Below are 23,750 nucleotides of genomic sequence, written 5' to 3'. Positions count from 1 at the left end.
AGAGAGTGAAGCAGAAGACTAATAGGATTGAAACGATAAACCGAGAACACCAGTCAAGCAGCTGCATTCTGGAGGAGCTGGAGAGGTTTACTAGCTGAAGGAAATCCTGTCAGGAGAAATTCTTAATAGTTCAGCCAAGAAAGAACCATTGTCTGAACAAAGAGTTGCATGACATAATTAGTAAAGAAGAGTTGAATCCTAAGGACATTATGAAGATAGAAACAACAGGACTGGTCATGAAAGACATATATTTAACAAATGAAAGTGATGAGTCCAGAGTCACACCAAGATTCCTGACCATAACATGATGGTGACAGGTTAACATTTTCAAGGGCAATACATAGAGAGAAATCTGAAGAAGCAGAGTCTAAGCACAAGTACAAGATGTCTGATTTTGAAAGGTTAACTTTAAGGTAACAATCATTCATTCATGATGACATGGTAGAGAAATAGCTGGAGATCTGGGCTGAAACCTGTGGGTTGTAAGAGGGAAATAAGAGGAAGATCTGTGTCATCAGCATAGAGGTGGTAGGAGAAGCCGTGATAATAAATGACACTGCCTAATGAACAAATGTAGAGAGAAAAGAGAAGTGGACTCAGCACTGACCCATGAGGCATACCAATAGAATTTTTTTCTTGAGAAGACAAGGAGTTAGACCAGGAGACACAAATGTTCTGGTGGGAGAGGTATGACTTAAACCAGTCTAAAGAAAAACTGCTAATTTCAAGCTTCTCAAAGCAAGAGATAAGCAGGGAGTATTTAATCTGGATTCATAAGTTTCACTAAAAGGTGTAAAAGTAATAGTGATAAAGCTGAAATTGTTTTCTCAGTGTTCACCGAAAACTATGATGAAGACCTTTATATTAATGTACATTAAATATAAATGAAGAATGTGGAAGTAGTCAATCATATCAGACCTCTCATTTCCACAGATACAATCCATCAACCATCAGGCCCATAAGATTTCAGTAGACTGAAAGACAGTGGTCCTCCACAGCCAATACAAGGAAATAATAGAGAATATTTGTGAATAATTTGCAAAAAATCATACCTACATCAGAATTCTTCTAACAACAAGTGCCAGTGAGTAGTCTTAGTTGTTAATATAATTGGCTGCTAATTTCTGAGTTAATCTATGTATATGTAATTCCATACTGATGTCATTGCTTACAGTTGTGAAAAGACTTAACTAAAGCAAAGTAACATTAAAAAACAAGACCCTCTATTATAAACACAGTTAAATTTTAAAAGATCTCACTTATCAGAGAAAGTTTTCTAATGCTGCGCATGTCCATACACATTGTGTTTAAGGCAGGGATCAACTCTTGATCAGTCCATAACAGTACCCACTCATACACACAGGTTTCCATATGAGCCAGTTTAGAATAGCCTATATGATTTAAATTCAGGAGGAACGTGGTAGGAAAACTGATATACCAGAAGAAAACACACAAAAGACAACCTCTTCAAATATGTTTAAGACTAGTATTTTTCACAATTTCTTCACTTTCTTATTATATAGTAACTGTAATGATAGATGTTTAGAATTATACAGTGCTTCACACATTTACAGCTCTTTCACTCATGAGAATGTCTTTTTCTTTCATAAATATACCATATATGTATAATTTGTTAATCATACTGTAAATGCATCTATCAATAGATCCAACCATTTTTGGAACAACTTATTCTTGGTCAGGCTTCTATGGCACCCCAGACTTTTTCAACAGCTGTACATTGAAATGGCACTCCAGATTAACAAGCACCAGGAACAAAATATAAGAGAAAGAAATGTTTTAAAGCCAGCAGTGTCAGCACCAAATGATTGTTGGTAAACCGACGCATCAAAACCCAAAAGGCTAGATCAACTCTCAGTCAAAAGGTATTCAAAAATGATCTTTCTCCCTGAAAATAATTTCTCTAACTTAATGCAAGCAATTTTTAAACACATTATCTACAAAAATGGCCACAGCAATGAGATAACACAAATCCAACCCAGGATCCAAAACTAAATATAAAATGGCAGCATAAACAAGTCATATTAATAATAGAAAAAGTTATTGACTAAGTCCAAATGCAGAAATTAATTTAAAAAAACAAATTGAAAATCCAACAGCAGTGGGAAGGTGATTGAAACCCTGAATGTTATGTCATGTCGTTTCAGTGCACACTTATACACACATAGTCACACAGAGTCAATGTAAACTGGTAAGCTTCAAATGGACAGTATGCCTGTAAAGTACATCTCTATCTCCTCCACAATCATCCTCTTCTATTTAGCATATGCTGCCAGCCAGAATTCTCTAGGCATTTCAGTCCTGAGCCTGTCTCAAGGTATAGCAGATTCCTCTTAGAATTTGTCTCATTGTCATGCAACCAAAAGTTTCTTGACTGGCCTTTACCGCTTTCTCTGGGGGTTTAATTTAATTGCTTGTCTTGTGATCCCTGAAGCTGATTTGCGGAGGGTTTGACCTATTCACCTCCATCATCTCTTCCTTACTGGCTCTTGTCTTGTTCACTGCCACAGTTCTTGGTTGCTGAATGTATTAGGCCTGCATATCTGGAGAATCCTTTTCAGAAAACTGTTAATTAAGGTCTGAATTTGTTTAGTGGTTGTAACAGTAGTTCTCCATATCATAGAGTAGTACTGACTTCACATTGGTATCAAAGAACCTGATCTTAATTGTGATAGAAAGTCCCTGAAGGCCCCATGATTCCTTAGTTGAAGGAAAGCTGCCCTTGCCGTACCAATCCTGATTCTCTTGTCATTGCTTGTCACCACTGCTTGTCAATGACACTACCCAGGTAGGTGACGATCTCCACCTCCTCTAGCACTTCACTTTCCTGCATGATGGTGGCTGTATTGGCACTATTTAATCTGAGGACCTTGCGCTTTCTTCTGTGGATACTGAGGCCCACAGTGATGGTGGTATTTTCCTGCATCTGTTGGTGGGTGTGAGACAGAAGGGCCAGGTCATCCAGTGGTGTCCAGAGTGTTCACTGGATGCCATTTTGCTTCTGTATTGTACATGTCTTCATGAAGTGTATGTGTGTGTGTATGGAAAATCCTGGAAACACACCAAGAACATGTAAACCCTGCACAAAGAGTATGACAGTGAGAAAATGAATCAGAACTCAAACTCTGTGAGGTGGTTATGCTACTTGTTGTGTTACACTGCCATCCAAATGTCCATATATTGTAAAAATAAACCACAGATAAACCGAGGAAGGTTTTGGGTCCCAAATGGGGGAGGTGTGTTTAATGTAGGACGATTAAACAGTGTTGACAAAGGTATAGTATATAGTCAAATTAACTGTTTTTCTACTTGAGGTCATTTGAGATGGTTCTGGAGCATGCTGGAGGTCCTTTTAAAGGACAACAGTGCAAGAGTTCAAAGGGATGGAGAAATAGGAAGACTTAGCCAGGGTGCATGAATGTTCTTCTGGGTAGGCAACTTCAGAAATGTGAAAGGAATGACAAATATGCAAGTTTCCTGGCATCTTCTACAGGCCTGTCCTGACCTTTGATTAATTCCAGTAGGCTCATGTAAACAATTACATTGTTGACATTATTCAAAAATATTTTTGCCTTAGTTATGTGCAGTAATGTTTTCAGTATCCACTTTTATTACCAATAATTGAAAGTGCTATATAAGCTTAACTTAATTAAGATTATGGAACAGAATTTAACACTTTTCACTGTCAAATACTTCACATTATTATTATTTACACATGGTTACACACAGAAAACTTTTATAAAGGCTTTATTATTATTTATATCTCTGTGACTTGAAGAACATATTAGGATGGTGTGGCTAACAGTTAATTGCAATTAAGGACATATCACTGAGGTCTATAACCTAACACTTTATTGATTGCCTTCCATTGACATACAGTCATTCATTCAACCCTTTTTTATGAACACACTTACAGTATTCTTGATCTGGACTGTGGGGAGCCCAAGCCATCCTGGTAGCATTAATCATGAACCAAACTTGAACATAAATTCCAGTCAAGCACACGGACCAGTTATGCACTCACTCACTCACTCACTCACTCACTCACTCACTCACTCACTCACTCACTCACTCACAGTGCCTAAATTCTGAGACACCATTTAACCAAACAGCACATCTGAAGGACGTGTACCCAGAAAAAAACTTGTAATCATAGAGAGAATATGCCAAATCCACACAGGTGACAACATGAATCCAAATTCTAGAGCTATGATGAAGAAGTGTTAACCACAGTGCCACTATGTTATTTACCATTCAGATCTATTATTTACCATTGTTATGGGCACAATTCATGTTTAACTGGGTTCCAAACCGCAAAATGTGAAGAACAAAGTACAGTGTATACCTTCATGTAGCCATCCGTTTTCTAAACTTGAAAATTCCAGGCTAGAATCAACCCTGCACAGGACTGCAGTACACTCTAGGGCACACACACAAACACATTCATTCACATACACTGGGTCCAGTTTAGGGTCTCCAGTTAACCTAGTCTCCAAGTCTCAAGGATTTGAAACAAAACTGAAGTACGCATGGAAAAACAGTCTTACGAAACACTAGCTTATGTTGTTGGATCATAACCAGCTTAACTAATCATCTATTGGGAAACAGGGATTGGGCAAGCAGGGCTACCAACTTGGTATTAAATTCTGCTCTAATGGAACTACTCATCGCTGGCCATAATTACTTGAACTGGTCTGTTAACTAGGTCAATGCAATCTGTTTCTCTGTATTTATTTTAGTACTCTCTATATGTTACACTTGTCATTCCACCACAGTCCAGGGAGGGTTCACTCCAGTCTTTGGAGCGAGGAGTACAATTTATTTTTGCATTTATTTAAAAAGTATATTCATTTTTTTGGACAGCAGCCTCTGCAGCACTTGCCCCACCACTCGTTTTTACACAGTGCAGCGCCGGAATAGTGAATGGTAAACTCCGCCTCCCTATCATTGCATGCTGGAAAGGATAGGGGGAGGGGCGCATCATAAAGCTAGAGAAAGGAGGGTCACTTTGCGAGATACTCCCTCATGATTGGACATTGTTAAATAGATGGGCCAATTGTGTAACATAGCTGCGCAGATCTGCAAAGAGTTGCTCGTAGAAGAACGGCTTCCGGACTCACGCGCTCCTTTTCCATAACGAGGCTGGCGAAGGTACACCGTTGAAGTACACCGGTGAGATTAAAAAAGCGTGAGGATTTAGAAAGAGAGAGAGAGTGTGGGGACCAGTCACGATACATCCTGGAGATCCGTGTTTACTCGGGATTGAAATGCACCAAAGATTTATGTGGCGAAACATCTGAATGAACAGTTTGCAGGACGAATGCCGGGCTGGAAGAAGAATATCCCCGCCTGCCTGCAGGCTGAGCAGGAGGGAGGTAAGAGCCGAGCTTTCGCGACCTCTTCCGCGGGGAGAGTAAAGGCAAGGGAAAAAAAACACACAAGAGAGAAGAAAATGGAAAAAAAGTAATCGTATGCAACGAACTGGCAAAGATAGAGGAAGGAGGGGTGATCAACATCGTGCATCCAGGTGCAGAGCGCTGTGTGTAATGTGTTGAGAGACGGTCGCCGGGGCACAAGGCGAAAGTTCACATAGAGAGACTTAAGTGTTCAAGATTTGGCGTTTACCATTCTGTTGTTAAGTGTGAGAAGGGTAGGCGACAGCAAGCGAGACAGGTGTAAGCAAACGCAGAGTGTCCTGAAGGCTGCAAAGTGCTCAGTCGAGCTTTCGACCTGCTGATCTGCACTGCCCTTAGCAGGCGTAAGGGAAAGAAGCGAGCGTCTGGGTTTCAAGTTGTTACTCACAAACGCGGCTGTCGCAAGGCAGAATGTTTTTTTTTTATGGTGGAAAAAGTTAGCGGCAGCGTTATTAGCATAATATGCACCTCATACTCCACTTCAGCCTCTCTTATGCACACAGGAATGACCACCCAGGATGAACCTGCAACTTCGGTGTCTATTTACCATTCAGAAGTCTTTTACCCGTTGGTAGCGTTACGTTGACGCTTCATAAACCAGCAGCCCTTTTGGGCCTCGAGATTATGGCTCCGTAATACACCTGCCGGTATACAGTATACGTGACCTCGATTTTAGGGACTCGAGACTGAGAAGTGGAAGCCATTTGGGAAGAAGATTCTCAAACCACCCAGAACGAGAAGCGCCTGCATCCTGTACAATGATTCAGTCCCCAGATCAAAAAAATGACAATCCGTGTATCTGCTGGGCAGTATATGATCCGAACTATCTTGTCTTGGCCTTTTGGCTGGTACACAATGGTTTGATGTTGCTCCTATCCAGTATTGGCTACTCATAAATCCTAAATCGTCGGGCCTAATCCCCACGTTGGCAGGTTCCCGCATCCTCTATTTTGAGAAAAAAAGCTGTTAAGTATTCTTTTATTTTGTCTGAAGATACATACATCAATTAGAAGTGTTTGTCCTGGTTTTGCTGCTTATCTGTCATGTAATGAGTCTTATGATGGGGAACTCAGTTGCTCCACTGTCCTGTAAAAAACCCATTCATTCATTCATTCATTCATTTATTCTTTTCAACTTAACCATTTACATAGTGGAATGCCCAGAGGTAGCAAAGCATTCACCTCTTCCACATATGCGAAATAGAGAAGAAAAGCCTTAATGGCGTTTTGATAAACAGAATCCATTCTGCTATAATTTTGACTCCTTGGTAGAAGTGTGGTATATTGTAAAGATTTTGCAGCAGCATATAGGCTTGGCTCCCCTACAAAAAGAATCTTTACTTCATGGCATAGTATGTATAATACACCAACTCAGTAGGTTATGTTAGCTGTAGTCTGGACTGTGTGATATCTGTACAATTTACGTGATGTTTTCAACAGTAAGGGTGTCTTGTTGATTTGTCAACTAGGCAATGTCACAAGTTCTCATAAGAGATACCTTGTACTTGTATTTTTGAGATTTGACCTGGCTGTAACGTATTTGTGATCTTCACAGACAGTACATATAATCAAAAATTAGGTATCAGAAATTGCAAAGTGAGACCATACATGCTGCCTAGTCTTTGGGACACGGGCGTTGCTGATGGCTTGGTGGTGACCCTGCTGACATCACATTTTTGTAAAGATATAATTCCTAACACTACAAGATTGTCATCTTATACATTATATTGATGAATTCAGAGTTCATCCCTCTCTTAGGTTGGGGTCATTCATTGTATGATGCTGTAATAGGATTATAGTCATTGTACTGTCATCAGGGTGATCACAGATTGAAATTCTTGGTGTCTTTAGAATGACTATTGTACGCTCTTAAAAATGTGCCTGAGTGGGTCTTCAGTTCTGGTTCCCAAAAGAGCCATCTAAACGAAAGATCCAGAAAAAAAAATGTATTTGTAACAATTTCCATAATTAACCATGAACAGATATTTTTGTAAAATACCAGCGGGTTGTTGATTTTTAAAAGGACTCTTGCTGCCTACAGAAATGCAGGCTGAATTCAGGTTTTCTTGATCTGTTAGTATCCTGCTAGGTAGCCTACTATTTATTATAGATTTCTGTTCTGTCCACATTTTAAGATCCTTTTCAAAGCCCAAAGAGCCAATTTCATATCTAAAGAACCATTGTCAGAATTTAATATCTTTGTCGAGCATTGGTTCAACAAGGAATCACACAACCTAGTAAATTGCCAGTGATAGTGTTTTTAAGAGTGTTTATACTGAATGATGTGATTAGCTGAATTGATGACTTGCAGTAAATATTGTCACTGCTAAGTGGTCATTTTAGACTTTTTTTCTGAAATAGATGATCTTCCACTAAATATAAAGGGTACTAAGTGGTTGGATTTTCCTCTTAATTCAATGTTATCAATAGCATACAAGTGATTTTTTTTTTTTTTTTGGTTTTTGGATTTTATGAACTGTCCCTGTCTTTACATTTATTTTTAAAATTTAGGAGTCATTCATTTGGGCTACAAGGTGGGAAAATTTTAGTTTAGATCTCAATTCAAATTTTACTTTTATACTGGGCATTTGATCACTAAGGATCTAAAGGGCTACATCTGGGAAAGGGGTATTCACTTGTTAAAACGTTTCCTTAAGAAGAAGAAAAAGAAACTGGTATGTGCACTGGCTGTAGAAGGAAGCCAGTGTCAGGACCTCCATCAGCCACAGAACTAGTCACAAACATCAGCCCATTAATAGTCTTCACTCAGTTTTCATTAGGTTATTTAGAAAAGGAAAAGCGGAATGCTGCTTTATTTCTATGATTTTTTAAATAAAGGTATTTGTTAATCTGCATCTGTGTGTGAGGGGCTAATCCTCCCTTGTGATCGCCCACCGTTCCTCTTGTTTACTCCCTGCGCAGGGAATGAACAGCTGATCCCGGCAGGATCCTTGCATGATTGCGGTTACCTCTTGAGCCGCAGCCTCAGGTTGTTCCCATGTCCGAGAAACCTTTCCAGGTAGCCTTTAAGTCATGTGCAAGTCCTGGAGATCTGTACTTCCATGGCCTCATGACCCGAAGACAGCTGAACATAATATAGTGTGTCGTGCCGGGTTTGTGTAATGGAAAGTCGTGTGGCTTTTTCATTCCCTGCGGTTCCACGTTTCGCTCCTGTTCACTTCAGCCTCCATGATCATCACGTAGACTGGCATTTCATTTTTGTACCGCAATGCACGAGTCTTTAGGGAAAGCTTTGAAGTCGCCGCAAAAAGTAAAAGGTTGACTGCTGAAAAAGTCTGGCGCTTGCAGCTGTTTGTCAGTTCCCGGTAAAGCTTTGCAGTGTGATACGGACTGGCAGCATCCAAGTCGAGGAGCCGGCAACGCAGCAGCTGCAGCTTTTCCACACTGTAGACCCTGCCCGCCTGCGCACTCCCTTTCCGTGACGAGTCGCCTTTCTGTCGGAGGAGGGGGAGCCGGGTAGCTTAAGTCTGGGGACATCGGGCGGCCTCCACCTAACTCGTTGCTCTGGTGGCGAATTGTGTTTATTGAGCTACGTGCTTGTTTGTTGTGCGTAGTATTAGGGTGCTAGACATTGAATTGGTGTTTTTAGCTTTGCTGGGTTAGTTTATTAGTGCTGGTGGTTGGCTGTCTTATCTCTCTCGAAATCGAGTGAAGTATGCAGTTTTGCACTTTTGTATTTGTCCTTTTATTTACGGAGTATTGATTCCTCACAGTGCTACTGGGTTCAAAGTGAAGTTGAGTGAGATTTGCGTGCAGTACATACATATTGGAGCATTAGTCCTTTAATCTGTCAGCTGTTGCATTTTTAAGGATATTTAGGTTTGCTTGTTATGTATTTTTATTGTACTGTATATTGTGTCTTGTCTGTGGTGTTAAGTTCCTTATCCTCGTTTGTGGACACATTTATATTGACATTTAATTGAGCCGCCTTTGTATATCTTATTCCATTTGTAATTCGTTTTATTCAGTTTCTTAATTTTTCATTTAATCTCCATTTGTAAAGTCTTCCCATTATTACTATAATGGTAAATTCATTCATTTCGGTGGTGTTGCCTTTATTATGAGAGATTCATTTGTGTGTGTGTGTGTATACATTTTTATTTATTTATTTGTCGTGCAGGTTTTTCACCTGCAAATATTTTGTTGTGTTTATCCTGTATTTATTAAAATTAGTCTACTTGCCTTTTATTGTGACAGTCATTCATTCCACCTTGTATTTCTCTCTTCTTGCATTCACAATGATTTTTATTCAGGTGTACATAAGGTTTTGCTACATACTTTTTAGAGTCTTTCAATTATTGTAGCATATATGTATTCATTCAGGCCATCGCGGTTTCCTTTATGACCTTAATTCAGTTCTCCGTTGTTTTGTGCATTTTAGTGTGGGTTGTTTCATATTTTTGTAAATGTCTTGTCTCTGTTGTATAGTTTGTAATCCCTTTGTTTATGCTAATTGTTGCGTTTAATGTATATTTCTTTAATGTCAGTATTTTCTTTGGTTTATGCATAAATATCGGCTTGGTTTTACCTTTTTATTGTGTTTGTGTAGTTTCCATTATTTTAGCATTTAATTTTGTAACCTTTATTCATTTGCACCATAATCAGCTGTGTGTGTTAAATGTAATGTATGTTCCTTTACATATTTCTGCTGTAATTTCTGTATATTCATTTAGATGAATTCTGTTAGCTTTGTTATTGTAGCTTTTCATTTTCATTTAAGTATTTCTGCATTCATATTATACTCAATCTGGCCCTTTTTTATATGACTTTTTACATTCATTGTGAGACAGTGTGTGTTTCTTGTTCTTTGTATGTTGGTGCTATAGTTAATATACAGTGTTTGCTGCAGAAAAGTGTGAATTTGTTAAGTTTATAATCATTCGGGTTTAACCTGCTGTATTTATTGTGCATTAGTTTGGGTTGTTTAGTGTTTCTATATTTATTGTGTAATGGTTCAGGTTGAGAGTTTACTTTCATTTGGTGTAACTGCATGCACACTTTCATTGTATGTTCTTTAAATGTCTTCTTTCAGTTATGTGTGTGTATGTGTTCAAGTTTTTATATTTACTTTTTTATTCTTTCAGGTACTTTATCTGTGTATGTAGCATATAAGGCCTATGTTGAAAGTTGAGTATAAGGGCTATTTTTATAATGTTATACAAACTCAATTACGGTATAAAAACCTTTTGATCATTTTCTTGTTGTCCACTGTCGTGGAGTTGTACTTGAATACAGAAGAGAGTCCAAGTTAAAAGTAAAGTGAAAGTGGCTACTTGGCTCAACCATCCATTTTCCAACCCGCTGAATCCGAACACAGGGTCACGGGGGTCTGCTGGAGCCAAGCCCAGCCAACACAGGGCACAAGGCAGGAACCAATCCCAGGCAGAGTGCCAACCCACCGCATTTGCTCAACCATGTACAGTAATATGAGGTGCATTTGTAAGTGGAGGCACACTGTGAAAGATTTTCACACAGATACAGTATATTGACTCCCACAGGATCAGTTTTGCTAAGGGCTCCCTACTTTATAAAAAAAACTTTTTTTGCTTTAATGTGTCTTTCACAGAATGTGAAGGGCATAGATCCTTCTGTGAACAGGCCTACTGTTTCTTCATTCTGTCCTGTACCTGTTGACATTTTTCAGATTTATGTATCAAACGTTTAATGTGTAACTTTTTTTTGTTGTCATCTTTCATATTTTGTTAAACCATGAAAATTGGGTTAGCACTTAGCAGTAAAGTCTGTCTATCTGTCTATCTATCTGTCTATCCTTTAAATTAAAATAGAATACTTTTACCACGTGGATGAGGCATGTCATCCTTTTGTCTGCCGCCACTACTTTTTTTAAACTAATGCATAATATCTCCTATTCACCATTTTGCCTCTTAACTTTGTTTTTTCCACAATTTGAGCTATCCTGATCCATGTTGTGTTTTATCGACTTCTATGTTTATTTGCTAATTGTCAATGTATTTTATAATATTTCTTGTTATGAGGGTAAAGGGGTAGCAGCAGTATAGTACTTACAAATTGACTTTGATTATTTTCTGAGGTCCTAATTATCTAGTCCTTTCTGGGAGTATGGACCTGACTTTTTTATAAATGTTACAGTGAGATTTGTGGCATCATAAATTTGTTAAACAAAACTGGTTATGGTCGAAGTTCTGCCGGAGGTGGGAGTTGAAGCTACTTCTGACAGGGGGCTCTGCCAGACGTTCCCAGCAGACCCTCACAACACGTTTGGGCCTACCACGCCTGACCGGCATCCTCCCCCATCATCGAAGCCAACTCACCACCAGGTGGTGATCAGTTGACAGCTCCGCCCCTCTCTTCACCCGAGTGTCCAAGACATGTGGCCGCAAGTCCGACGACACGACCACAAAGTCGATCATCGAACTGAGGCCTAGGGTGTCCTGGTGCCAAGTGCACATATGAACACCCCTATGCTTGAACATGGTGTTCGTTATGGACAATCCGTGACGAGCACAGAAGTCCAATAACAAAACACCGCTCGGGTTCAGATCAGAATGGGCCATGTTCCGTGCCTCTATTGTTGAGGCAGCTGACCGGAGCTGTGGCCGTAAGGTGGTCGGTGCCTGTCGTGGCGGCAATCCCCGAACCCGCTGGTGGACACCGGCGGTGAAGGATGCCGTCAAGCTGAAGAAGGAGTCCTACAGGACCCTTTTGTCCTGTGGGACCCCGGAGGCAGCTGATAGGTACCGGCAGGCCAAGCGGAATGCGGCTTTGGTGGTTGCTGAGGCAAAAACTCAGGCGTGGGAGGAGTTTGGGGGAGGCCATGGATAATGACTTTCGGACGGCTTCGAGGAGATTCTGGTCCACCATCCGGCGTCTCAGGAAGGGGAAGCAGTGCAGTGTCAACACTGTATATGGTGGGGATGGTGCGCTGCTGACCTCGACTCGGGACGTTGTGGGTCGGTGGGGGGAATACTTCGAAGACCTCCTCAATCCCATTAACATGCCTTCCAATGAGGAAGCAGAGCCTGGGGACTCAGAGGTGGGCTCCCCCATCTCTGGGACTGAGGTCACCGAGGTGGTCAAAAAACTCCTTGGTGGCAGGGCCCCGGGGGTGGATGAGATACGCCCGGAGTTCCTCAAGGCTCTGGATGTTGTAGGACTGTCTTGGCTGACACGCCTCTGCAACATCGCATGGACATCAGGGACAGTGCCTCTGGATTGGCAGACCGGGGTGGTGGTCCCCCTCTTTAAGAAGGGGGATCGGAGGGTGTGTTCCAACTACAGAGGGATCACACTCCTCAGCCTCCCTGGAAAAGTCTATTCAGGGGTCCTGGAGAGGAGGGTCCGTCGGATAGTCGAGCCTCGGATTCAGGAGGAACAGTGTGGTTTTCTTCCTGGTCGCGGAACAGTGGACCAGCTCTATACCCTTAGCAGGGTCCTGGAGGGTGCATGGGAATTTGCCCAACCAGTCTACATGTGTTTTGTGGACTTAGAAAAGGCATTCGACCGTGTCCCTCGGGGAATCCTGTGGGGGGTACTCCGAGAGTATGGGGTACCGGCCCCCCTGATAAGGGCTGTTCAGTCCCTGTACGATCAGTGCCAGAGCTTGGTCCGCATTGCCGGCAGTAAGTCGAACCCGTTTCCAGTGAGAGTTGGACTCCGCCAGGGCTGCCCTTTGTCACCGATTCTGTTCATAACTTTTATGGACAGAATTTCTAGGCGCAGCCAGGGTGTTGAGGGGGTCCGGTTTGGTGGGCTCAGGATTGGGTCACTGCTTTCTGCAGATGATGTTGTCCTGTTTGCTTCATCAGGCCGTGATCTTCAGCTCTCTCTGGATCGGTTCGCAGCCGAGTGTTAAGCGGCTGGGATGAGAATCAGCACCTCCAAATCCGAGACCATGGTCCTCAACCGGAAAAGGGTGGAGTGCCCTCTCAGGGTTGGTAGCGAGATCCTGCCCCAAGTGGAGGAGTTCAAGTATCTCGGGGTCTTGTTCACGAGTGAGGGAAGAATGGAGCGTGAGATCGACAGGCGGATCGGTGCGGCATCCGCAGTAATGCGGGCGTTGCATCGGTCTGTCGTGGTGAAAAAGGAGCTGAGCTGCAAGGCGAAGCTCTCAATTTACCAGTCGATCTATGTTCCTACCCTCACCTATGGTCATGAGCTATAGGTAGTGACCGAAAGAACGAGATCGCGAATACAAGCGGCTGAAATGAGTTTCCTCCGCAGGGTGTCTGGGCTTTCCCTTAAAGATAGGGTGAGAAGCTCAGTCATCCGGGAGGGGCTCAGAGTAGAGCCGCTGCTCCTCCACATCGAGAGGAGTCAGATGGGGTGGCTCGGGCATCTGATCAGGATGCCTCCTGGACGCCTCCCTGGTGAGGTGTTCCAGGCACGTCCAACCGGGAGGAGGCCCCGGGGAAGACCCAGGACATGCTGGAGGGACTATGTCTCTCGACTGGCCTGGGAACGCCTTGGGATTCTCCCGGAAGAGCTAGAAGAAGTGGCCGGGGAGAGGGAAGTCTGGGCATCTCTGCTCAAGCTGCTGCCCCCGCGACCCGACCTCGGATAAGCGGGAGACAATGGATGGATGGATGGATGGAAACTGGTTATTCCAACACATTGAGCCACACTAGTTTCAGAAAGTTGACTTCCATAGGAACTAGGAAGAGGGGGGGTGGGGGGGAGATGGAACATCAAATAGATGTAAACCAGTCATGAATATCTGAATTGTTTTACTGTAGATATTATTAAACAGGAAGAGGGTCCTTTAAATATTTGAAAATGCCATGAAAGTACATAAATTTGAAATCCAGCCATATTAATTAAGGAGATTGTTGCAACTCACTTTACTACTCATTTGTCTTACACATTGAAGCATTAGATGGTGCAGTCAGGCTCAAGGTGTTGGTTGTTGTTGAAATGTGGCTGGGATGGTGGCTTTCTAGCTGTTAAGAATTCAGACTTGCTCTGTAAGCCAGTGGAAATTGTCTTGGTTTCTCAGAATACATCTCTCACCATGCCGTCTTCAGAAGTCTTCCTCACCCTATTTGGCTTTGAAAAGCTCATATATTTGGGCCAAAGCTGTAACTCTTGTCTGCGGCATTCCTGAACTGGTTTACCAAAAGAAATACCTGGGGCCTCATGCGTAACACCGTGTGCAGAATTCACACTAAAACATGGTGTACGGACAAAAGCAGAAATGTGTGTACACACAAAAAACTCAAGATGCATAAATCTGTGCTTACGCTAACTTACACGTTCTTGCGCTCCATAAATCCCAGTCAGTGTGAAAAGTAACACTCGTTCCTGCAAGCACCTGCGGCCACACCCTGACTCCTCCCAGATTTACTCCTCTTTGAATATATAAATCAATATACATAGCCCCTTTTGTTTTGCATTTTGTAAAAAGACAATGGCAAAAGCACAGGGGAAAAAGAAGAATTTCAGCAAATACCAAGTAGAGGCAAGGAGAAACATATAGTTATTATTTGTTGGTTTAAGCAGTGATATAAACAACAAAAGAAAGTTGATCGAGTGACAGAGTGGTGGAGAAACTTGAAAGTGCAAGTTCAGAAAGTCGCACATTGTCCGAAATAAATAAGAAGTGGTCAGATATCAAAGTCGCCATGAAAAGGTGAGTCATATGGAAGTGTATTAGGGTACAGAGAAAAGAAAAAAAACTGGGACACTGTGAAAAAAGGTCGAAATTTCCACATTAATCATGTAGTTTATTTTGTCATTAAAGTAGAATGTCAAACTTCATCTTAAAATTGTTTACTTTTATAGTTTGTCAAATCCCATTGTGACTAAAGTAGCATGTTAAATGCTTTGTATTCTATGCAGGGCTGTGGAGTTGGAGTCGAGGAGTCGGAGACAATTTTGGGTACCTGGAGTCAGAGTCGGAGCGACTCCTAATAAATTTAAATTGTAATGAAAAAAAATAGCTCAAGTTCAAATGTCCCATTTCACAAACAGTAGTCATCATTACGTCCTTCTCTGATATAAGAACAAAGCACAGTGCATAGTTGTGTTACTACTAGTGTGAAGTTCAACTGAGCTTTTATACAACCTGACATTCACATATTGTAATCTGGATTATGGTATACTACAAAAAGTGTTTTCATTTTATTTCAGACTAGGGGGCTCTAGTCTGAAATAAATCTAGTCACTTTTACTTGAAAACTTTTATTGAAAAAAAATTTGTCCTTTATTTCCTGTCCTGGGCATGGTTAAATCTCTTTCTTGCAGGACGTATAATCCATATTACTAACCGAGAATGGTAAACTGGAAGGCATGGACGCAGGTACACGGCGATGGGACCAGGAGACATAGTGCGCAGGCGCCTACAGCGCGCGTCTCATAAACCGCAAGCGAAGTCTGATCCACCGTGAACGAAGGAGTCATGGCCCAAAAACAAAACAGCTCAACTAACGTGAATAAGAAATGAAGCAACAACGCGCCCATAGCTAACGACTAACGACACAGCCACACAAAAAAGAGGATTCTGCACTGCAGCCCAGAGTCAAACGGAAGAGGCTACGGAGGCCCCACAGGTCCACAAAGATAGTACGGAAGGCGCGGGAAAGTACGAAAGGCGCAGGCGCCTACAATGCGCTTCTGAACTAAACGTCCACACTACACAGCATGGTCCACACGCTTCTAACACACCGCAAGCATAAAGACGAGATAGTACAGAAACCCCACAGATCCGGACTCCACAGCATATGTGAATCACATTACAGTAATACAATATTAAGCACATTACAGTAATACAATATTGACAGTACAACCACAGAAAACACAGGCTAACCGAGAATGGTAAACCACGAGCCCGCCTGGATAGAATCAATGAACGCAGGCGCCTACAACGCGCGTCTGAAATGCCGCAAGCAAAGCAGGCATGGCTCCAAAAAGAAAGAGCTCGACTGACACACGTCCACACTACACAGCATAGTCACACTCGACATAGTACGGAAGGTGCAGGTGCCTACAACGCACTTCGAAAGCACCGCAAGCAAAAACCCGAGATAGTACAGAAGCCCCAAAGATCCGGACTCCACAGCATATGTGAATCACATTACAGTAAGACAATATTATAAGTACTCCCAGAAAACGCAAACAGAAGAGGCTTCGGCGTCCCGCCCCACAGTCAAACCAGAGAAAGTACGGAGGCCCCAAACGTCCACAAAACACAGCATAGTCAAACCCGACATAGTACGGAGGGCGCATGCGCCTATACAACGCAAGCGAAGGAGCCACGGCTCAGAAACAAAAGAGCTCAACTAATGGAAATAAGTAATTTTAACAGTACATGCAATTATCCATATTACTAACAGTAAACAACGTTTAACTAATGGAGTCACGGTCACGGCTCCAAAACGAGTAACACCATTAACCTGGCCGGATTACCACAACTCAGTCTTAACCAACTTTATGTAGCCTTCTGAAGAGAGTACAAAACCCTACATATCCACACTACACAGCATAGTCAAACCCGACATAGTGCGGAAGGTGCAGGCGCCTACAACACGCTTCTAAAGCACCGCAAGCAAAAACCCGAGAGAGTACAGAAGATCCGGACTCCACAGCATATGTAAATCACATTACAGTAATACAACACTATAAGTACTCACAAAAAACACAAACAGAAGAGGCTTCCGCCTCCCGCCCCAAAAGAGTTCAACTAACGGAAATAGGTAATTTTAACAGTAAGTGCAATTATCCATATTACTAACAGTAAACAACGTATACCTAATCAACAAATCCCAAGGACAGACCATGGACAGAGTCGGCCTTTACCTCTCTGAGCCTGTGTTTAGACATGGACAACTTTATGTAGCCTTCTCAAGAGTTCGGCATGCATGTGACGTTAACATCAAGATTATAATAACTCCATACCAAGGAAAACTCATTCAAAGACAACACGCCATCTTTACTACAAATGTGGTGTATGAAGATATCCTTTGCGTCATCTACACCTTTACACTCCAATATATCTCATACATAGATCTGCGCAAACTCACAGACATTCTATACTTACATAACATAACAATTAAACTGCTATTGTCATTTACATATATTACATAGACCTACAGATGTTGTGGCGGTGAACATGATACATATGTAACAATTACCAAGACAGACAATAATCTCTTTCAAATCTATTGCGGGTTACCCAAGACCAGGGGTTGGCGAGTGAAGCGAGCAGGGGACGGAGCCCCCTAGTATATACTATATACCGTAATATATATATATATATATATATATATATATATATATATAAAATAGAGAGAGAGAGAGATTAACAATACACATTATTTAAATGAAGTTAAAAATGTATCTGTATAATATACTTACTTTACTGCATTTCATCTTAAAAACAAGCTCCAAGAAGATAGCGCCTGGATATCTAAATCGACTTAGAAGCCACTCGTCATCATCTGTAAATACGCTCTCAATTTAATTGAATTCCTTTATTGTTATTGTATGTTACAATGCGATTCAATATGCAAATCCTCCATAAACTTATTTTCCTATAAAATGGAAAAATAACAACAATAATAATAATAATAGGATGAAAAATATACAGTATGAAGCACAAGTGGCTCAGGTTGTGCAATATTACAACTGTAATGCAAATTTGCAGTGAGGCAGTTGTACTTAGAAGTACAAACCGTTCTACCGGGAGCACTTGATGGACTGATTGAGTGCGTTTATAGCTCTTTGGATGAAACTGATTCTGAACTGCGAGGTTTGTGTAGGAAAGGCTCTGAAGCTTTTGCTGAATGTGAGAAGTTCAAATAGACTGTACATGGCTGAGGCAGCGTGTGCTAGAAGCTCTATCCTGATATTTCTACCATTCTTGACACAATCTGCCATAGAGCTTTCCGATCAGCCGCTGTACAGCTGTGATTCCACACTCAGATACACTGGGTTAAAATACTCTAAGTGGTTCACTGATAGTAACAACGCAAAAGTGGCGATGGTATTTAGAATAGTTTGGCCATTTGGTGCACATTTATATGGTTTCAGGTTGATTACAATCAGATGCGTATGCACCGTTTATACATGAAGCCCCTGATCTGTAAATTTTTGTTTTATTTTTCACTATGGAATTAAATTGTTGGTGTCACAGTTGCATGCAATTTTGAATTCTGTTCTATTCAGTTTCTTCCACCATTATTTTTTCTGTACCTAATTTTCCAATGGAAGATTGTGGATTGGTGGAGCCTTTCCTGGTTGCAGTAGGCATATGTTAGAAATACTGTAAGTTAACAGTTCATCATAGTGCACATTAAATAGACACATATGTTGAGCAATCATACATACTGTATACAGAAAGCCCCACAGCCTGGAAGCAAACTATAATACAAGTCCTGTTAGTTAGCAACACAAAACCAAACTTTATAGAAAGGCACTCTATGCAGCAAATAGTGAACATCATCTCAACTGCTTTTTAATGTACAAAACTATATGGTAGTTGTTACTTATTTTTGAGCAGGGATTATTTAGGAAAACAGTGAATGGGTGTTCAGCCAATATATTTTTGGTTTACAGTTCTTTACATTAGTGACTGTCTCTCTCAGAGACTTGCTGTCAAAATGACTTATAAGAAGCTGCTATTACATAAGGAGTTGTTTGCTTCCTTTAGTGGCCAGATACTGTGTAGGCCGGGTCCCTGCTTGGTGGTGTTGCTATTAGATTTGGCATTGTGTTTCATGATATCTTAGAAAAGAGTATACCATCCATCATAGGGCACACTTGTTTATATACTCATTGTACAGGACCAATATACAGTCTTTGGGATGTGAGTGGTAAATCTAAATACCGCGGGAAGAAAACACACTCAAAACTGAGAACATATAAACTCCACAGTTTGCAGCTGTGAACCAGTAGTGCAAACCATTGTTCCATTGTGCTGACCTTGAAAATGCATTTTATGTATGTATGTGTAAAGTTCTGTGTGAGGCATCTACAGTGGTATGTGTTACCTTAAATCTGTTTTACCTGAAATGGTAGAGCAGCTTAGTGCAGTCACTTTTTCCATTGTCATTGTAGAACAAAAGAATAAAAAGGACAGTGGTTTACATACAAATTTAGAGTGACTGAGACCTTGAACTATCCATCCTTCCATCCATTTCCAAAATTTGTTTATGTGGAGCAGGGTGGCAGAGAATATGTAGCTTATCCCAGCAAGCGCAGAGTACAAGGCAGGAACAGTCCCTGCATTAAACTCTTTTTGTATGTATATTAAAAAGAATATGGGCACTGAAGGGATCCCAGGTGTCATTTTGTAGTGGCCTGTGCAGCCTTGAATGACATTCTGAGACGAGGCACATTTTAAAAGAAAAACAAAGTGTGCATTTCACTCAGTCTCATTATTCCTTTTGTTTTGCATTTTGTGTGTTCAAAGGTTTTGCTTTGTGTTTACATTTTAATTGGTCCCCTTGACTTCACTGACATTGTGCAGATGGACCCAAGCTTTTTCCAGAGATATGTCGATTTGGCACAATTTTTGAAATAGCTGGCAAAGTTTTCTTTGTATTTGTAATTGAATTTTAAATCCAGCTCATTTCTTTTCTTGAGATTTCAGCTGCTGTGGATGGACAACATCTGGTTAAAGATGTTTTATATTGGATTCTGGACTAGCATTTAAGGGATTTCTTTCAGCCTATTTTGACCATTTTAGATTACTTAATAGATGCAATCTTTCTATTCAGCTTGAACAGCTGCATTCGTTTGGTAGATGATCCCAATTTGCTCTTAGCCAGGTGGCTTGTGAATTCAAGGCTCTTTTTTTTGCATATCACAAATGTTGCTGCCCCTTGTATATTATTTAATAGTGCAGCACGCTTTCTGCATCAGGATATGCCAGAATCCACAGTAGATTGACACACATAAAGGAAAAAAGCATGAATGTCACTAACTGAAGCACTTTCCTTGTTAAATATTATAGCAGATTGTCGCTGTTTTGACCAGGTATAGTAAGAGTGGGTTTAGTGCATCAATATCTCCAACAGGGACAGATAATTGCAAACATCTTTCTTCTGAGGAAGACCTCAAATACTTGAAGATTATTGTTGCACTCTGGTAGTCTGAGATTCTGTTGGTAGGGAAGGTGGGAATAAAGATGTGTAGTGCCAGGAGGTGAGCATTAACTATTCACTGTCAAAGACAGTTTCTTTTACTTTATACAGGAAACTCTGTTTTTGTTTATGCCATTTTAGTTTAAGTAGTAAACAGTATGATCTAGTGGTAAACGGTGTGGCCTAGTGGCCAGTGCCCACAAGGTTGTCTGCTCAAGCCCTAATCACTGTCTCCATGACTGGCACTCCTTAACCACCTAATTATAGGTACAATATAACTTAAATTGCTTTAGGATTGTGGATTATAACTGTTTTTTTAAATAAGCACATTAGCTAATATTTGTTTCTTTTCCTAACTTGCTTTATTAAAGTTCAAGATTGTGGGAAGCCTATCCATATAATGCAGATTTCTCAATATTTAGGTTAGATGATTCATTGATGCTCAACACATGGATTTCAGAATGGTTGTAAAAAGACTTCTAAGTTTTGAGAGACTGAAGTAAGAACTTTCTGGCAACAGACCAGTGTTAGCTCTGCAGTCATGGTGTTGAGGGATTGGATCCTTAGCTGAGAGAAAAGAGAATTCGAGAAGAAGAGGATGTGGTGAGAGAAAGTAATATTGGAAGAGAGAATATGTGAAGAAATGTGTATTGTAGAGGTTTATAGGACACTTTGCACAGTGTTAGCATATAAAGCAGATACTGTGTGGTGTTTTTTTTTTTTTTTTTTATTTATTCGATGAGATGGCCTGTGAGATAGCAAAGAGAGAATGAGTAGGGAGTGTTAAAGTAAGAGATCTTTTAAGGACTGTATATGGATGAAAATCAATTTATAAGTTCACATCTGAATCTGTTTCATGTAGTTTTTGCTTCACAGATAGCTAAAATTTGTCTTGACAACATTTGCCACTTTGTAAGAATAAAGCGTAGATGTCTTGCCACATAATAATAAATAATAATAATTCATTACATTTATATAGCAGAGGACTCTCCTGCGTATTTAGGGACTAAGTAAATCTATGCTATTTTTTGATTTACCTAATCTAGTCCAAGGTTATGGAGGCTTGAACTTATCGCAGTAACATCATTTGCAAGGAGTAAACTAAACCTGAAAAAGTGTCGGTCAAAGAGAACACTTATTCACTTGCATTGGGCAGTTTTAGAGTCATCGGTTACCTTCATCTGACTGACCCGGAGATAGGGGTGGGCGGTATGACCAAAATTCTATATCACGGTATTTTTCTAAATTATCCCGGTTTCACGGTATTCGATGGTATTTTTTTCCCCATGCATCAGTGGATGTTAACCACATTTTCCACTGCAATTACTGGCTAAGAATAACCTATTCCACTGTCAAGAGTATTGTACATTGTACAAAAAAATTTTTTAATGTGCACACAAGTATTAATACAGTTTTGCATTGCCCCATAAAGTGATAGTTTTCAAGGGGGTGGCACTAATGGAGAAGGTATCACATTGCATGACAGATGCAGTCAAAATATAGAACCTTTTTATTGAACAAATTTTGCAAAACAAACTATAATTTTGACAACATATTTTCAACATACAAAGAGGCATTTAGACTTAGTAAAATATCCAGAAGTGCTTGTCAAAAATTGTATTGCACCGAATATGTCTTAGAAAAGGAATAAATAGTAAATATTTTTTGTAAACCAAATACACTTTCTGTTAATGTTAACAATCTCTGTCCACTGACACGTTAAAGTGACTTTTTAAACAACTTTATCATCATTAAACTGCATAATATTTAAACTAATAAACAATAAAATAAATAATAGTATTATTACTGATAGTTGCACTGTTACTTCAAGACTTCAAGCCCAGGTGCATTACACAGTATTCACCAAATTAAAATAAAATAAAACAAGTGCAACTTGGTGATGACATCTTTACCAACTGAACCATCATTTAGGCAAACTGCATTAATATGGACCTTGCTTCAAGCTAAGCTATACTGGGAAGAAAAAAACAAACTATATGTCGAGAACAAAGTCAACATTTCCACTTTATTCTCATAGTTTACTTCATAATTAAAGTAGAATGTCGTAAACTAAACTGCTTCCTAAAATCAATGTTTAATCAATTACTTAATCTACCCCGTCATAAATTAATGCAGCACATTAAATGCTTTGTGTTACGTTCCCCAACCCAGTGGTTAATCACTACGCTTCTTAAACTGACTTCCTCCACACTAAGAGAAGAGAGCGATCACCATACAGAATCCATTCACTTCATGATATTCCTGCTTTCTGAAAATTTAGAATGCTAAGATAAATACTTGATATCATTTTCATGATGAAATGCATTAAAGCAGGTATTACACATGCATGGTAGTGAGGCGGTAGTGCTGCTCCCTCGCAGTAAGGGGTCCCCAGGTGTATGTTCAGTGTAGAGAACTTTATGGCAGGTGTGACGAGGCTCCAAAAAAACTGGATGTATGAATAGCTATCGCACAGGTTTAACTTAAATATTGTGTAAATGTTGGGTTTGTGATCTGCTGGTTGGAGACACGAACACAGAATTCAATGCATGTTCTTCTGAGCGGGCTATCTTTATTGCATGCATGCTGTCTCTATCTGACGTACCAAAACCCCAGTTCCTATCCTTCCTTTTTCTTTCACCACATAACCAATCACCACACGATAAACGTCTTTGTGAAATTAAAACTAGTTATAAACTTAGCCCAATGAGTGTTCAGAACTTTAAAAATATCTTCGTTATACATGTTTAATTATGCCATCCATTCAGAGTTGCGCCCATCTCTGAACGAGTCGCCAGCACATCGCAGGATGAATACAAGCAAAACATACACTAGCAGGGTCAATATAGCACAACAAAACCCCACATCCTACATGACTTTGAAAGGAAACTGAAGCACGCCGAGCAAACCCACCAGAAAAACATGCAAATGCAAAGGCAGGCACGCCGCCGTGCCCCCATATGATTAATGCATGCTTTAATGTATTTCACCATGAAAATTATATTAAGTATTTATCTTAGCATTCTAAATGTTCAGAGAGCAGGAAGATCATGAAGTGAATGTATTCTGTGCAGCGATCGCTGCCGGCGCCTCCTCTTAGTGCAAGAAGAAGTCAGTTTAAGAATCACTTAACACAAAGCATTTAATGTGCTATATAACTTATGACGTGGTTTGAGAAAATCTAGTAAATTAAATATTCATTTTACGATAAAGTTTAGTTTACGATGTTCTACTTTAAT

The 23,750-nt window shown here is 40.5% G+C and overlaps 1 protein-coding gene across 2 annotated transcripts in view; it reads left to right on the top strand.

The window, feature by feature from the left end:
• The first annotated feature begins 5,142 nt into the window (after positions 1–5,142).
• Positions 5,143–23,750, top strand: part of grip1 (glutamate receptor interacting protein 1) — a 550,412-nt gene continuing 531,804 nt past the window's right edge. For both annotated transcript variants that reach the window (XM_051923395.1, XM_051923366.1), the window contains exon 1: positions 5,143–5,393. In XM_051923395.1, coding sequence (XP_051779355.1) covers positions 5,339–5,393 — 55 coding nt within the window. In that variant the 5' untranslated portion in view covers positions 5,143–5,338. The remainder of the gene's footprint in view (positions 5,394–23,750) is intronic.

This window comes from Erpetoichthys calabaricus, chromosome 1 (assembly GCF_900747795.2).
Source record: "Erpetoichthys calabaricus chromosome 1, fErpCal1.3, whole genome shotgun sequence".
In the NCBI taxonomy this organism is placed as follows: Eukaryota; Metazoa; Chordata; class Cladistia; order Polypteriformes; family Polypteridae; genus Erpetoichthys; species Erpetoichthys calabaricus.
Note: the sequence above shows the minus strand (reverse complement) of the source record. Positions and strands in the feature narration are given on the sequence as shown.